At 52.6% G+C, this 15,813-nt stretch overlaps 1 protein-coding gene across 9 annotated transcripts in view; it reads right to left on the reverse strand.

Moving 5' to 3' along the window:
- ACOT7 (acyl-CoA thioesterase 7) overlaps positions 1–15,813 on the reverse strand; it is a 123,518-nt gene that overhangs the window by 25,813 nt on the left and 81,892 nt on the right. For 7 of the 9 annotated variants that reach the window (XR_013519756.1, XR_004745695.3, XM_035307559.3 and 4 more), the window contains exon 7: positions 5,577–5,693. Coding sequence is in view for 7 of the 9 variants with exons in the window: in XM_035307559.3 (XP_035163450.1) it covers positions 5,577–5,693 (117 nt within the window). In the remaining 2 variants the exon portion in view is untranslated. Of the gene's footprint in view, positions 1–778; positions 1,209–5,576; positions 5,694–15,813 lie in introns of those variants that run through there. The other 2 variants (XM_078330231.1, XM_078330230.1) reach the window with 1 other exon arrangement.

The following is a 15,813-nucleotide window of genomic DNA, read 5'->3' on the forward strand; positions in this document are numbered from 1 at the left end:
TCCTAAGTAGCCAAAACTACAGGTGTGAGCCACTGTGCCCAGACCCAGCTTCTTTTCTAATAAAATATGCTGAAATGGGCACATCAGAAAGCTACCTTCCATCTGCTAAGACAGAATAATGTGCTCCCAAAAGATGCCCACACCTGAATCCATGGCACCTATGACCCCATGTGGCAAAGCAAACTCTGCAGACATTGACTAATTGACTGCCCTTGAGATGGGAAAATTATTCTGGGGGACCTGGGTGGGCCTGATATAATCGCAGGGGTCCTATGAGAGGAGGCAGGAGCATCAGAACAAGAGGGGGATGGGATGATGTTAGCAGAGGCTGGAGGATGGCGGGGCCATGAGCTGAGGAATATAAGCAGCCTCAGAAGCTGGGAAAGGTGGGACTCAGATTATTCCCTCAAGCCTCCTGGTGGGATGCAGCCTGTGGACCTGCCTTGGACTTCTGACCTCCAAAATTATGGGAGAGTAGGTGTGGGCTATTTTAAGCTACTGTGTATGGAAATGTTACAGCAGCCCCAGGAAACTCAGAGCCCACATGACTGGCAATGGGTCTCAATTCCTGGGCTTTCCCCACTGTGGCAGATCAGCCTGTGGGAGGTAGGTGGTCCCCTCCCAGGGGACCAGCGGGCTCTCAGGGCTTTTCACCTGAGGGGCATGGGCTGTGAATGGCTGCCATGGCCCTGCTGTGCCCTCAGGCTCCACCTGCCTGGATGTGCCCAGTCCACCTGGCACCAGCACCTTTTCCATAAACATACAGTTTTGAAAGTAATCCTTTGCTGATTGAATTTATACTTCAGGTTGAATTAATACTAACACAATGCCCCAACACAAAGAACTGCAACTCCTTGGTCTATGTGACTATTTCCTGTCATTACAAAACCACTGCTTCCTGGTGCTTGTGGAGACATCACATCCATTCCCACTTCTGACGCTGACCCCAGCTCCCTGCCACTCAGAGGAAAGGCCCCAGCCCTTCATCACAGCCCGAGGCCTGCTACTGTAGAGCCTCTCATTTGGCTCTAGTGGGGCTGGTCTCGGGAGTCAGGGGCTGGGGCCAGTCCCCTGCCCAGTTGTATGCTGCTCTTCTCAAAAGTGGGGGGTCCTTGGGGGCCTGCTGGAGTCACTCCGCCTGCATTCCTCAGATTGGCCCCTTCTCCAGGCTGATGTGAATTTCACGCTGGGTCTCACAAGGACAGGTCCTGCATCCAAAGAGATAGAGGCAGTCTGGGACTGGTGAATCCCAGAGGGGATTTGACCAAGTTCATGATTTTTTAAAAGTGGAGGTGAGGGCCGGGCGCGGTGGCTCATGCCTGTAATTCCAGCACTTTGGGAGGCCGAGGTGGGTGGATCATGAGTTCAGGAGATTGAGACCATCCTGGCCAACATGGTAAAACCCCATCTCTACTAAAATATACAAAATTAGCTGGGCGTGGTGGCACGTAGCTGTAGTCCCAGCTATTGGGAGGCTGAGGCAGCCTGCTGACCTGCCCTGGACTGGAACTGCTTGAACCTTGGGAATTGCTTGAACCTGGGAGGCAGAGGCTGCTGTGAGCCGAGATCACGCCACTGCACTCCAGCCTGGCGACAGAGCAAGACTCTGTCTCAAAAAAAATAGTGGAAGTGACCTAGTATCTACATGAGCTCCTGAGACAAAGCGTTTGTAGTGGGTCCCCAAATGATACATCTACTCACAACCTCGGGATGGGGCCTTCTTGGAAGAAAGGTCTTAGCAGGTATAATTAAGCAAAAGGTCCTGAGATGAGATCGCCCTGGATTCTCCAGGTGTGTCGTGAATCCTATGACAAATGTCCTTGTAAGAGACAGAAGAGGAAAGACACACAGAGGAGGAGGCCTTGTGACCACAGAGACAGACCGGGGTGACGCAGTCACAAGCCAAGCAATGTCACAGCACAGCTGCTGCTCCAGAGGCTGGGAGAGGCGGGAACAAATCCTCCCTGAAGACCTCGGAGGGACCTTGGCCCTGTTGACACTTTGGTTTCAGAACTGTGGCCTCTAGAACTGGGGGCGAGCAGATGCTGGTTGTTCGGAGCCCACCAGAAAGCAACACCCATTCTCTACAGCACAAAGCTCTGCCGGGTGCCACATGCAACCCAAGGTGAGGTTTCTGTGCCTGCCAGCAGCTCCCTGGGCTCCTGACACAGACTTGGACAATCCACAATAATGTGTGCCCCTGCCCCAGCAGCAGGGTCTGGCCCTTGAGGCCTCCTTCGTGGTATGGCCGAAGCGAGAGGCAGACGTGGGGCTCAAGGGTGTACAGCAGACCCAGCAGTGTCCGCGAGAAAGTCACATGGGAACCGTGAGGCTGGCCCCCTGCGGTTTGTCACACACCTGCCCAGTGTCACCCAGAACTCAGAGCTAGCAGGGACCACGCCTCCCCCCACAGCCTTGCTCTGTTTCCTTACTGATGGGCAAGTGTGGGAGGCAGTGAGCTGATCTGAGGCGCAGTCTCTGAGGGGCGAGCATAACAACCCTGCTCTGACAACCCTGGCCCCGCTCGGCCAGCACAGCCCTCGTCTCCCTGGAAACAACCGGCAGGTGCGACAGTCCTCTGGTAAACAACACATGAGTGTGACAGCATCCAACAGCCCCTGGAGGACGCTGGCACAGAAACAGGCCAGACTCCGTGGCTGCTATTTCAGTTTGGCCCAAATTCTTCCATACACAAAACAAGATGTCATCTAAGAAAACAAGGGTCTCTCTGTTCCTGGTAAGGAGCCCAAGGTTTCACCCAGGAGGTCCTGGCCAAAGCTGAGACTAGGTGGGGGCCTGGGGGGCCCACTGCCAGGCCCTGGGTGTGGCTCGGGATAGTAGAAATCAGGGGAGTCCCACCTAGCCTGCCCCGCACCCTCACTGCATGAAGGAAGCCAATCCAAGCGAATGTCCTGCCAGAAATTCTGGCTTCTGAAAGTGAAGGTCCCCTCCTGTTTTAGAAGAAATGTAGCCTTGCGGAAAGCCTGTCCAAGCAGCTCCTCATGTGAGTTGCCCCAGAAGCCCTCTAGGCTGCTAAGCTAATTCCTGGAAAAAGCGTTAGCTTCGGACTATAGTTCCTGATTTTCCCTCAAAATTAATCATTCCTATTGATGAAGAGCCACAACGCACCTCTTAACACTCGCCCTTAAAAGTTATTTCCAGTTGTACAAGGAGTTCAGGGTGGGGACTTTGTTTTGTTTTTGAGACACAGCCTCGCTCTGTCGGCCAGGCTGGAGTTCAGTGGTGCGATCTTGGCTCATTGCAGCCTCTACCTTCCAGCGATTCTCCTGCCTCATCCTCCCAAGCAGCTGGATTTACAGGCGCCTGCCACCACACCTGACTAATTTTTGTGTTTTTAGTAGAGACGGGGTTTCACCATGTTGGCTAGGCTGGTCTCAAACTCCTGGACTCAAGTGATCCACCCACTTCGGCTTCCCAAAGTGCTAGGATTGGTGGGGGCTTTGCGGGGAGGGTTCCCCCTTGAATGGCTTCCTCATTTCTAACAAAGCTCTTGCCTTTTCATTCTTTGGGTCCTTCGCTGAGCTTTGTGCAGAGAACATCTGATGACTGGGCTGACATATAGGAAACAGAGCGACCATCCCGGAAAGTCTATCCCTCTCCTGATGGTTCTCCAAGGACACTCAGGGACGACTGAGCACAGCAAGTCCTGTGGAATGCACGCACATCTCCCACTACGTACTTTGCAGCTGTATTTCACAAGGTAGCCCTAATGGTGACTTACCCAGGCAGGAGTCCTAGAAACAATGGCATGGAATACGATGCCACAGATTCTCCTGCAGGGTGGCGCACCATACGAAGGGCTGTGGGGGACAAGCTGAAACACTTGTTTGGATCCGCTTGTTTTGGGCAGATTCTAAAATGACATTGTGGTCTACGTTTGAGGCAAACATCTATCAGTCAAGAAAAGATTCTGAGACCAGGTGTTGTGGCTCATGCCTGTAATCCCAGCACTTTGGGAAGCCAAGGCGGGTGGATCACTTGAGGCCGGGAGTTCAAGACCAGCCTAGCCAACATGGTGATACCCTGTCTCTATTAAAAATACAAAAAATTAGCTGGGTGTAGTGGCACATGCCTGTAATCCCAGCTACTCGGGAGGTTGAAGCAGGAAAATTGCTTGAACCTGGGAGGCGGAGGTTATAGTGAGCTGAGATCGCGCCATTGCACTCCAGCCTGGGCAACAAGAGTGAAACGGTTTCAAAAAAAAAAAAAAAAGATTCTGAGTGAGCCACTGTCTCTACAAAAAGTGCAAAATGCAAAAATTAGCTGGTTGTGGTGGTGCATGCCTGTAGTCTCAGCTGCCTGGGAGGCGGAGGTCGGAGGACTGCTTGAGTACGAGAGTTCAAGGCTGCAGTGAGCGGAGACTACACCCCTGCACTCCAGCCTGGGCACAGAGTGAGACCATGTAACCAAAAAAAAAGAGGGCTTCTTGCAAAGTGGAGGGGCGCAATGGCACAGACCATCCTTCTCCTCACCCCAAAGCACCCAAAATCCAACATGTGCCAGCCCACCTGCTCTCCGTCATTCCAGGGAGCGAGCCAACCCTCCACTGTTCCAATCTCGGGTGCTTCTGCCCAGTCCTGGGCCGCCCATTGCCAGGCATGTTCTATGGTAGTAGCTGCCGGAGGGAGCACCAGGGCTGGGCTGCCCCTGCTTGGGCTCTGGTGGGTAGGAGCCGTGGCGAGGAGAGCCAAACCTGCACTTCTTCCACTCCGTCACCTCAGGACAAGGGGCTGGTCTCAGCTGAGAGCTCCTCCCACGAGCTGCTTTAATTAGGAGGTATCCTCAGAGTCAGCACCAGGCCCTGATGATGCTGACACCAGCCTCGGCCTTCGAGGCAGGGCTGCGGCAGGGGCTGCATGGTGCGTGGCCTCATCTCAGGAACCGTGACACTGACAGAAATCACCATGCGTCGGGGGCACTTCACTTTACTTCCACAGAGAGCAGTAATGGGAGACAAGCGTGGTGACCCCTGCTCATACAAACTGCAGAGGGCTGGCCTCCTGAGCTGGCACATGCACCCCAGGGACAGCAGGCACCATTTCTAGGCAGGGCCAGGTGGCTAGGATTGGATTTTTGTCATGGGGAAAAACCTCCCAACGCCAGTACTGCCCTGGGTGGCATGGGCAGGGCTGGTCCAGGAGGGGCTCCTGCAGGCTTTTCTGTACTGATCCTGCCACTGCCTACATCATGAATCATTAATTCCTCTCCCAAAATGAAACGCGCTGCTGCGAGGTTTGGTGTCCAGGGTCATGGCAGCTGTCGGCACAGGACCTTCCCAGAGCTCCGTCTGTGGAGCGTTTTCAGAGGTGAGTTTAGGCAAGTCTTTAGGAGGATAATGGCCCCATCATATCTGAGTCATGGATTTTACCAGATTGAAACATCATGTCAATAAACAGCCAGGACAAGGCAAGAAACCTCAGGTTCCCGTTCCCTGGGGCAGATGGGCACACACTGAGGCCCACGTGACCCTGGGTGTGACCAGAAGACTAACTGGTGCAGGGGCCCGAGCGGCCGAAGGGCACTGCCTCCCTACTCTTTGCCAGCAGAGTGGTTACCTTTTCTGATCTTGTCGTGAAAATTAATGGCGTCCACGGAAGCTGTGACGATGTTGGTCTTGCAGTGGCGTGCAGCCACGATCCCGGCGACCTCGTCCATGAGCTTCATGGTCACGCCTGCGGAGAAAGGGGCATTTGGCAGGTGAGATCTGGAGGCAAGGGGAGACCCTTTCACATCCTGGAAACGAGTCACAAGTCAAGCCCTCCCCTCCCACTGGCCTCCAGCAAGGGCCGAGGCTGGCAGGCTTACACGCCACATGGGGCTTCCTCAGGAGCTTTTGAAAAAAACGGCCCCGGCTAATATGCCAAGCCACTAACAAAACAACCCTCTCCCTGTCCTCTATAGATATCCCATATTGCTGGAAGGTTTCGTTACAGTATCAGCTGGGACGGCTGTGATTCTAAAGTCACAGAACAAGTGCTGGCGAGGATGTGGGGAAACCGGAACCCTCCTCCACTGCCAGCGGGACTGAAAGACGGTGCAGGTGCTTTGGAAACAGTTTGAAGGTTCATAAGAGGCTGAACACAGAGGGTCCATATGACCTAGCAACTCCAATCCCAGGAATATGCCCAAAAGAAACACATGTTCAACAGAAACGTGTACAGAGATTTCACAGCAGCATGTACGCATCACAGCCAAAAAGTGGAAGCAACACAGAGGTCCATCAATGACGAATGGAGAAACAAAATGTGGCCCTTCGGTACAATGGAACGATACACGCTGCACCAGGTGTGAACCCTGAAAACACTACACAGAGCAGAAGCCAGACACTGGAGACCACACTCTGTATGCTGCCATTTATAGCAAAAGCCCAGAATAGGCAAATCCCCACAGACAGAGCGTAGTTTAGTGGTTCCCTGGGGATAAGGGATTGGGGGGAAATGGGAGTTAGTGCGACTGGGTACAGGGTCTCTTCAGGAGAAATGATAATGCTCTAAAACTGATGGCAATAATAGTTGCACAACTTTGAATATACAAAACAATCAACAACTTGAACACTCGATTTTTGAGACGGGCTCACTTTGTCACCCAGGTTAGAGAGCAGTGGTGCGATCTCAGCTCACTGCAGCCTCAACCTCCCAAGGATCAGGTGATCCTCCTACTTCAGCCACCCAAGTAGCTGAGATGACAGGCGCATATTACCACACCTGGCTAATTTTTGTATTTTTTGTAGATGGGGCCTTACTACATTGCCCAGGCAGGCCTTGAACTCCTGGGCTGAAGCAATCTGCCCACCTCACCTCCCAAAGTGCTGTGACTGCAGGCCAGTACACTTTAAATAGGTGAATTGTGTGGTACGTGAATCATCCTTACTACAGCTGTTATATAAAACAGAGACTCACTGAAAGAACCCTGCGAGGCCAAGGTAAGCCTCAGGCTGCAGATGTCTGCTTTTGCTTAATCTCTCTTATTTGACCGACTACCACTGTGCCCATGCTGCTCCTCCGCCCCTCTGCACAACACATATATTACAATTATTTCACTTTTTAACTTTTAAATTTATTTTTAATTTTTTTTTGTGGAGAACGGGTCTCACTATATTGCCCAAGCTGAAATCAAACTCCTGAGCTCAAGTGGTCCTCCTGCTGCAGCCTCCCCAAGTGCTGGGATTACAGGGGTAAAGTGAGCCACTGCTCCTGGCTCTTGTTTCACTTAGCAACTTAAATCATGCCTTTTGTTAGGTTGAACTACATGAAATTGCCAATAGTCAACCACATTTGACTGATAAAACCAGCAAAGTGATATTAACCAACTTAATAGCTACTAGAAATTTTAGGAAGTTATGTGCATTCACCCTAGGACACAGAATGATTTCTTTTTGAGACAAAGTCTCACTCTGTCACCAAGGCTGGAATACAGTGGCGTGATCTCAGCTCACTGCAACCCCCATCTCCCAGGTTCAACCAATTCTCCTGCCTCTGCCTCCCTAGTAACTGGGATTACAGATGCGTGCCACCACACCCAGCTAATTTTTGTGGTTTTAGTAGAGATGGGGTTTCAACATGTTGTCCAGGGCTGGTCTCGAACTCCTGATGTCAGGTGATCTGCCTACCTCAGCCTCCCAAAGTGCTGGGATTACAGGTGTGAGCCACTGCACCTGGCCAAAGACACAGAATGTTCCAATAAATCCAGAGAGTGGCAGGAAACCAGACTCCATCCCACAAGTGAAAACCAGGCTTGTACAGAGTCACATTTAAGGTGGGACTCAAATGCCCATAGCATCCAGCAGGTAAAGCTGGAAAGAACAGACCCAGTCAGAGGCCAGCCAGGGCCCCCTGCTGCTCGGCTCCTGCCTAGTGCCCCCCACAGGGACCCCATTCTTCAAGAAACACACCCACCTAACGAGAGGCACACATCTTGTATGCATCTGGACTCTCCCAACTGGACAAAAAGATCAGCAACTGGGGAGATGTGAACACTGACTGGGTATTTGATGATATTAAGGACTTATGAGGTGAGGCAGGAACAGGGAGGTGCTGCCCATTGCTGGTGCTGGGAGATGAACACGCCAGGGCTTGGGATGCTCTATACTCTGTTTTTGTGTATCTCTGCCCATTCCCAAAATAAAAAGCTAAAACACAGACATGGGTGTTATTGATTAAAGCATTATGTTTTTATTACCATGACTTTTCTCACGGGACCTGAAAGACGATACTGCTAAATGAGATAGGACAAGTGAGGGGAGGAGGGGCCAGGTTCACATTCACTGCACTTCCTCCTGTCCTTTCAAAGACCTGGTGCATCTGTTTGGCTCAACCTGTGCTGGGGACGTCAGCATCCTGTCTTTATTTTTTATTTTCTTTTTGAGATGAAGTCTCTCTCTGTCACCCATGCTGGAGTGCAGTGGTGTGATCTCGGCTCACTGCAACCTCCACCTCCCGGGTTCAAGTGATTCTCCTGCCTCACCCTCCTGAGTAGCTGGGATTATAGGTGCCTGTCATGCTCAGCTAATTTTTGCATTTTTAGTGGAGATGGGTTTTTGCCATGTTGGCCAGGCTGGTCTCGAACTCCTGACTCCAAGTGATGCAACCACTTGGCCTCCCAAAGTGCTGAGATTTACAGGCATGAGCCACCGTGCCCAGCTGCATCCCCGTTTTTCAATCAGCATCCCCATTTTCAAATGAACAATGGAGGCCCTAAGTCACATAGAGGTCTGATTCTAAAGAAAGAGCGCAGGTGAAATGCTGGGAAAGTAGCTGTTTGGCAGAAGAAGGAATCCTAGGCACCAGATTTTCTCCCCCAGGCAAATAAGATGCTGCTCTGGGTGCCAGGCAGGGGAGGGTACCTCTGGGCTTCAGGCAGCTTGGCTCTCACAGTTCTGCAAGGTGATTTTACATTATTATTAGGAACAGGTGCAGCCTGGCTAAGCCACCACCAGGCTCTCCTGGTCTCTCCCCCATGGCAAGGGGCCTCCATAAAGGCCCAGCATGCCCAGGCTTGGCAGGGTAGAGGACGGGCAGGCCAGGTCCCTAGCCCAGGATGGCAAGGAAACACAAAACAGAATAGGATCACCCGTGTATCAATATCAAGCGCCTCCGTGGAAGGGGCAGCCTCCGTTTCTGAGTTAACCACACCCAGCTGTGAGTGTGCCCCCACCACGGTGTGGCTCGAGATAGAGTCTGGAATGAGGCCTGGTGTGAATCCCTCCCTGCCCCATCGCCCACACCTGAAGGGGCTTGAGCCCCTGTCCCTGTCGAGAGCAAGTGAGTTCCCTCAGAGGCTCTGGCGGGAGTGAGTCCCATCACCTCTGCCACTCTGGCTGGGTGAATTTGGGCAGGCAGGTTGTCCTTCCTGGGCCATGGGCTCTAGGTCTGCCAGGCAGAGGAGGTGACAGCGCCCACAGGCAAGGTGACTGAGGAGCAAACAGGATGGGCCATGTGGCCGCTCAGCAATGGCAGCTGTTACCATGGGACATGAGGACTCGGTAGACATCTGTTGAGCTGAACACTAATTTAATTTAGGACTTTGGGGACAGATCTGAGATTTGGAGGCTGAACAGAAAAGGAAAGAAAAATGAAATAGCTCAGAACGCCAGGTAAGTGCTGGCTGAGAACCCCACTCACCTGGCTCAGGTGGGCAAAGGAGAGATCCAGAGCACAGCCGGCCTCCCCTTACCAGGCGCCAGACACAGAGGTACAGAGACCCACGTGGCCATCTCCTGACTAGGTACTAGGTCATGGCTTCAGAGAGAGAGAGTGTATGTGTGTTTGTGGCAGGTGTGTGCACGTGTTTAAGGGGCTTAGTAGAGGCAGAGTTGGAGCCCACAGACTGAGTTCTTCCAGGTTGATCTGCCTCATAAAGAAGCTGACTTGTGACCACAACAGGGGGACCAGTGGACCGGCTCACACACAGCCAGCACAGGTGTGCCACAGAATTCCACAGCATTTCCTGCAGACTAACTCTAAATACTGCCCTGGGCAGCCAGCAGAAGCACTGTCAGCCTCCAACGGGGGCCAGGACCAGCCGCATTTGCTATGAAACGCTGACCACTTATATTCAGAAAATGCCAATATGCCAACCTGGTGACTGACAACAGCTGAGCACAAGAATGTCCATGAGACAGGATTCTAGCAGGACCGTGTGTGCTGGGGGACCCATTGTTAACTGGAGTATGTGAGAAATTTATGACCAAACGTGCACGAGGTATGGCCTTCCTAAGGTGGAGATAGGTCGCCAGCCAGCAGCTAGTCAGGGTCCTCTTGGGAACAAACGAAGCAGGGACAAGCAGGAGTTTTTGAGAGAGAAACAAAGGAAGGAAGGACCACCAAAGCCCAGCATCAGGAGCCAGGAGAACACGTGGACACAGGGCCCTATGCTGCTGGGGCTGTGAGCTGGATGCCGAGGGCAGTGGCTGGCACTGCTGGGGAAGCCAGTGCCAGGCATGGCCAAGCATGTCACATGGAGGAACTTGGCTGCAAGGTCAGTGCCATGAGCTGTGAACTTTGTTCACTGGGGCAGCCCGAGGGCCTGATGCACAGCCTGCCCCCCTCCACAAACATGGAATCTCACTGGACAGCACCCGATTCTGACGTGCTGCCGGCCACTCTCCACAAACACGGAATCTCACAGACAGCACCTGATCCTAAGGCACGGCCAGGCCCTCTCCACAAAAACATGAAGACCAGAGGCCAGTGGCTCAAGCCTGTAATCCCAGCACTTTGGGAGGCCGAGGTGGGTGGATCACGAGGTCAAGAGATCGAGACCATCCTAGTCAACATGGTGAAACCCCGTCTCTACTAAAAATACAAAAAAATTAGCTGGGCATGGTGGCGCGTGCCTGTAATCCCAGCTACTCCGGAGGCTGAAGCAGGAGAATTGCCTGAACCCAGGAGGCGGAGGTTGCAGTGAGCCAAGATCGTGCCATTGCACTCCAGCCTGTAACAAGAGCGAAACTCCGTCTCAAAAAAAAACCCAAAAAAACATGAAGACCAGCACCGGTCCTCCCCGGACAGCACCTGATGAGGCAGGTGCCTCGCTGTCTCCATTCTACAAATCAGGAACCAGACACACAGAGTCGCGCTTTCTAAGTCACACCGCTAGGGGTAGGATGGGACCAGACCTGACCTTGGGGCACCAAAGGCAATGCCATGCTACCTCACCATCCTGTCCTGAGACATCGCGTCCGGAGTGGAATTCTTCCCAAGATAATTGCAGGAAGGAGAGTTCAAAGCCACAGACCCAGAGTGCGCAGTGCTGGCCACCAGCTGGGGTCATCAACTCAGGGTGGTTTAGTTATGGGGGGAGGAGGGAAAGGAAGGGTTTGTGTTGGAATTAAAGCTCAGAACTTAGAAAGTGCCTACAATTAACCCCTTGTTTGTCCATCCTGGGAAGCAGAATAGGAGAATAACTAGAAGGAATTGTAACCAACTCGTTCAAACCGGGGTTTGCCCCCTTTATCCAAAGGCTAGCTTGTTGGTATGAGACTCCACAGGGGACCCCATGTTACTGGAAACCTCGCAGGATCCAAAGCATGGGATAGCTGACCTCAAGGGGAAGATGTGAGCAGCTGTTGAGTGCCTGGTGCGCGAATGCCCCCTTTGCCACCCCCATGCTCCTGCAGGCTCCATACAGCAGCCCCAGACCACGCTGCATGGTGTGGCGTGACTTGGACACCTGCACTGGGTGGGGACCTGCCTCACTGTCCCTCTGTCCCTGACCCAACATGGAGCTGGCATCTGGTACTCAGGAAATGGTTGAAACAACAACGCTGTACCAATGACGGGAAGGGCTGAGCCTGGTGGAGGGAGTCAATGCTATTCTAGGGCCCAGGCCAGGGGGGCTGTCGTAATCCCACCATGTGTGTCTATGATCAGACTGTACCCTACGCCTGGAGTTTTATTCTAAGCACCAGGAACAGTGACTCACAAGCAGTGGGAAAGTAGGACCGTGGGGCATCCTGACTCTGGCAGACAAGGAGGTCTCCTAAGACCTGGGCCGGTCTCACGGGCATGGTCAGGGGAGTGGGCAGGAGGGCTCTGATCGCACCTGGAAGGATCTTCGTCCACTTTAGGCCACCTGCACCTCCCAGAGAAGTCATAGTAGGATCCTGGGCCAACTCAAGGTCAATTCTAGGACTCATGAGATAACCTTTCTGGGGGAACACTTAGAACGGTCCATAAACCAAGCATTTGGCCTTGCAACAGCGAAGGCTCCCTCTCGGCCCCTGCAGGTGTTGAGGCAGAGATGGCAGAAGCAGAAACCCACTAGAGAAGAAGGACCTGGTGAGAAACCAGTGCCTCAGCCTTCAGGCATCCCAGTCTGTGTTTTCTCAGATGCACTTTTTAGTGTCGATCCAGTGGACTTGAGAAAAACATAGTAAAAACCATGGTCTGTTTCTCAGCTGAACTCTGGTCACTACTTAGAGGGGAGGAAAGTGATCTCATAAAAACCAAGATTATACTCAACTGTTGTCAAGCCCTCTGTTCCCTCCTACTGGCGAGGCACAACCCTGGGCATCTTGCTGTGAGGGCCTGGGGCTGAGCCTGCTGGCTACCTGCCACCCAGAGACAGCGATGAGGTCAGATGGTCCCTGCAGAAGTGAGATCATTAGAAAGCCACGTGTTTTCATCCCATCGTGGCCTGCGTGTAAAGACTGTTACCATATAAGGCCTGTATCTATGACAGCACACACAAGACACTACAATCAATATATTAGTTGAGACAACTAAATTTTAAGAAAAAAAAATCCCAGAAAACCACAGTGCCTGCTTTCCCACCACCACTGCACACCTGGGCCTCCTGCCTTGCCAGAGGGAGCCACCCGCCTTCTGGCACTGGAAGTCACTGTCTCCCTTTCACTTTCTTCCACCGTATTAAAAATACCAAGTGCCGAGATTTCTCTAAGATGCTTCTTTCCAGGTTCCTACTGAAAAACCTCATCAATTTCCCCCACTGCAGGCACAACGAGTGCTGCCAACGTTGGAAAATAACTCTGGCACATTACAGTCCACCACGGGCCGTCTTCATCTCCTAAGATTTGTAATTTGAAAGATGACAACAAAATTGTAGGACTTGCTGTCCTTGGAGCTGCATTCGTTTCAAGCATGATGGCGGGGAAAGCAAGGCTTTCTTGGCCACTAATGCATACACGCTGGATACCAAGGATATTTCAAATTGTAACATTTAACTGCTTACAGGTTTTTGTTTTGTGTTTTTTAAAGTATCGATCTGTCCACCGGTTTAAAAATAGAGGCTTCATTTTCTTTTCCAACTGGCAGGCGACTGGGTCAGGCTTGCCTGCAAACCGGAGGCAGCAGTTCACAGCTCAGAGACCCTGTGCTGCTGTCTGCTCTGTGGGCGGCAATCTGAGATGCCCCCATTTCTATATTTAATCCCAACTGACGGAGCGTGGGCGCCAGTCTCCTATATTAAGAAAACGATAGTAACTTCAGCTTGTTTGAAATACCCCACCCTTTAGTAATTACAAGAGTTCTGAGAGGATCCATCGGAGTGAGAGCCCATGAGACAGCCCTGGCCTCTCTCTCCCAGGTCCGGTAACCTGCCTCTCTGTGGCTGGGACCATGGACAGAGGAATATTCACTAAGTGGTTCCCGGATGCCTGGGAGCATCACAGACACAGGGAGAAGGGCCAAGAGCTGCCCACGCCCATTTATTCTTCACACTCTGTAGAGTCTGAAGCAGGGAAGGGAGGAGGTCTTGAGTGCTTCACTTTCGAAATAAGGAAGCAGAGAAAGGGTGGATGGATTTTGCATCCCAACTTCCACGGACGCCCAGGCAAGAGGAGGCCGCAGCTACGCACGAGCCTCCAGGCCCACCCCTAGGAAGGACAGGCCAGTGAGAAGCTGCAGCCTCAGCCTGGAGTCTGCCAAAGCAAGGTCGCTTCCTGGAAGGCCCAGACATTTTGGTGGGGTGTCAGTTTCCTTCCGAGAGTCCAGGTGATGCTCCTGTTAATGAGTTCGTGCTCATCACTTGGACAGGGAAATGTTGTCAGTGAGTACCTGCCATAATGCCCCTGGTGACCACAGGCTGGACAAGGTACCACCAAAAAAAAAAAAAAGAAAATAGAAAAGCCCCCACCTGACCCATACCCAGGCAGAGAAGGACGTTCTTACACTTCATGGCATGACCTGAACCAAACACTCTTTATTTCTGGAAAGGAGGACCCAGTGTGGGCAGGAAAAAGAGAGTTCCTGGGACAGGTGCCTGTAGGATGCTTGGACTGGGACAGCATGAACCCCATGACCAGTCAAGGGAGGAGGGGCCCAGGTTTCCAGTGTAGACCCCATCTTGGGGTTCAAGGTTCAAGTTCACCAGTCCCCACGCCTCCCCGCCGGTAGCATCAGGATGGACATGAAGCTGTTCTTTGGATCTCCAGCTGTGGAGAATGATGTTTTCAAACACCAACACCCTAGAAGGGGAGTACTGGAAGGAATGTAACAGCAGCCAGTGCCACTCAGCTTCACAAGGAAGAAAGCAATGTCCCAAAGCGTTTGCTTCTTCACCTCTTGAGCCCCCTAGACCAGAAGTTCCTCAAAAGTAGGAAACGTACCCTCTTTGTCCACCTCTTTACTTCCTTCTCCCCTAGTCTGGTGCATTGTGTCCCATGCAGCAGTGGGGGTTCCAGCCAACAAGGTTACGGAATTGGAAAACAACTATGCCCTCTTTTGTATTTTTCAGTGAAAGTCAACTCCTCCAGGCCAGGCACGGTGGCTCACGCCTGTAACCCCAGCACTTTGGGAGACCGAGGCAGGCGGATCACGAGGTCAAGAGATCGAGACCATGGTGAAACCCCGTCTCTACTAAAAAATACAAAAATTAGCTGGGTGTGGTGGCGCACACCTGTGGTCCCAGATACTCAAGAGGCTGAGGCAGGAGAATTGCTTGAACCCAGGAGATGGAGGTTGCAGTGAGTCGAGATCGTGCCACTGTACTCCAGCCTGGCGCCTGACAACAGAGCAAGACTCTGTCTCAACAAAACAACAACAACAAAACTCCTCCTGCAGGTACAAAAGATCGTTTCTTCACACTGCCCCAAGAAGACCAAGCGAACAAGAGCGTCATGGCGGAGGCCTCATTTGCACGCCTTCCCGTGTTTTCTCGGCCCCCTCTTGCCTCCGCTACCCCGGCAGTCTGGAGCTAAGCTGTGCTGTCCCCTGGCCTCAAGACCCGGGGCGGCGTGTTTGGTTCCCGGGCAGCTAGACGCTCACATGGATGTTTGTCACTGGAGGCCTGACTCCCACATGACCAGCAGGGCTGTGTCTCGTCCACAGCGCCCATGGTGGAGCATGGAGGGGCTCAGGACAGAGAAGGCGCCTGGTCAGTGGTTCTCGAGGTAGGGAGTGGTCATCCTGAGTTCCTCAGGTACAACCCCCACACAGGCTGACCTGCTCCTCTGGGTGGGGCTGATTGCACGGGGCCCGCAGAGTCTGCCTCCTTCTTTCCCAGGCGGAAACTTCATTGTTCCCAGTCCAGTCATTCAGCTCCTGAATGCTGACTCCACACCAGGCCCTGTGCTAAGTGGGGACGAGGCAGTGAGTAGACAGGTCCCCACTGTGTCTACTTTCATTCTGGGGCTCAGAGGCCATAGGAAAGTGTGTTAGGAGTGATGGTGCTTTGGAGCAAAAAAGTAAGTGGGAGCAGTCTAATTTATACAGAATGCTCACGAGCAGTCGCTTTCCTTTTCTGCAGGGACCTGAAGAAAAACACAGGCAGCCTTGAAGTTGTCTGGGGAACCCAGGTAAAGGGAAAGAACCCTGGCAGAGGGATAGCAACCAG

This window comes from Callithrix jacchus, chromosome 7 (genome assembly GCF_049354715.1).
Source record: "Callithrix jacchus isolate 240 chromosome 7, calJac240_pri, whole genome shotgun sequence".
Taxonomy (NCBI): domain Eukaryota; kingdom Metazoa; phylum Chordata; class Mammalia; order Primates; family Cebidae; genus Callithrix; species Callithrix jacchus.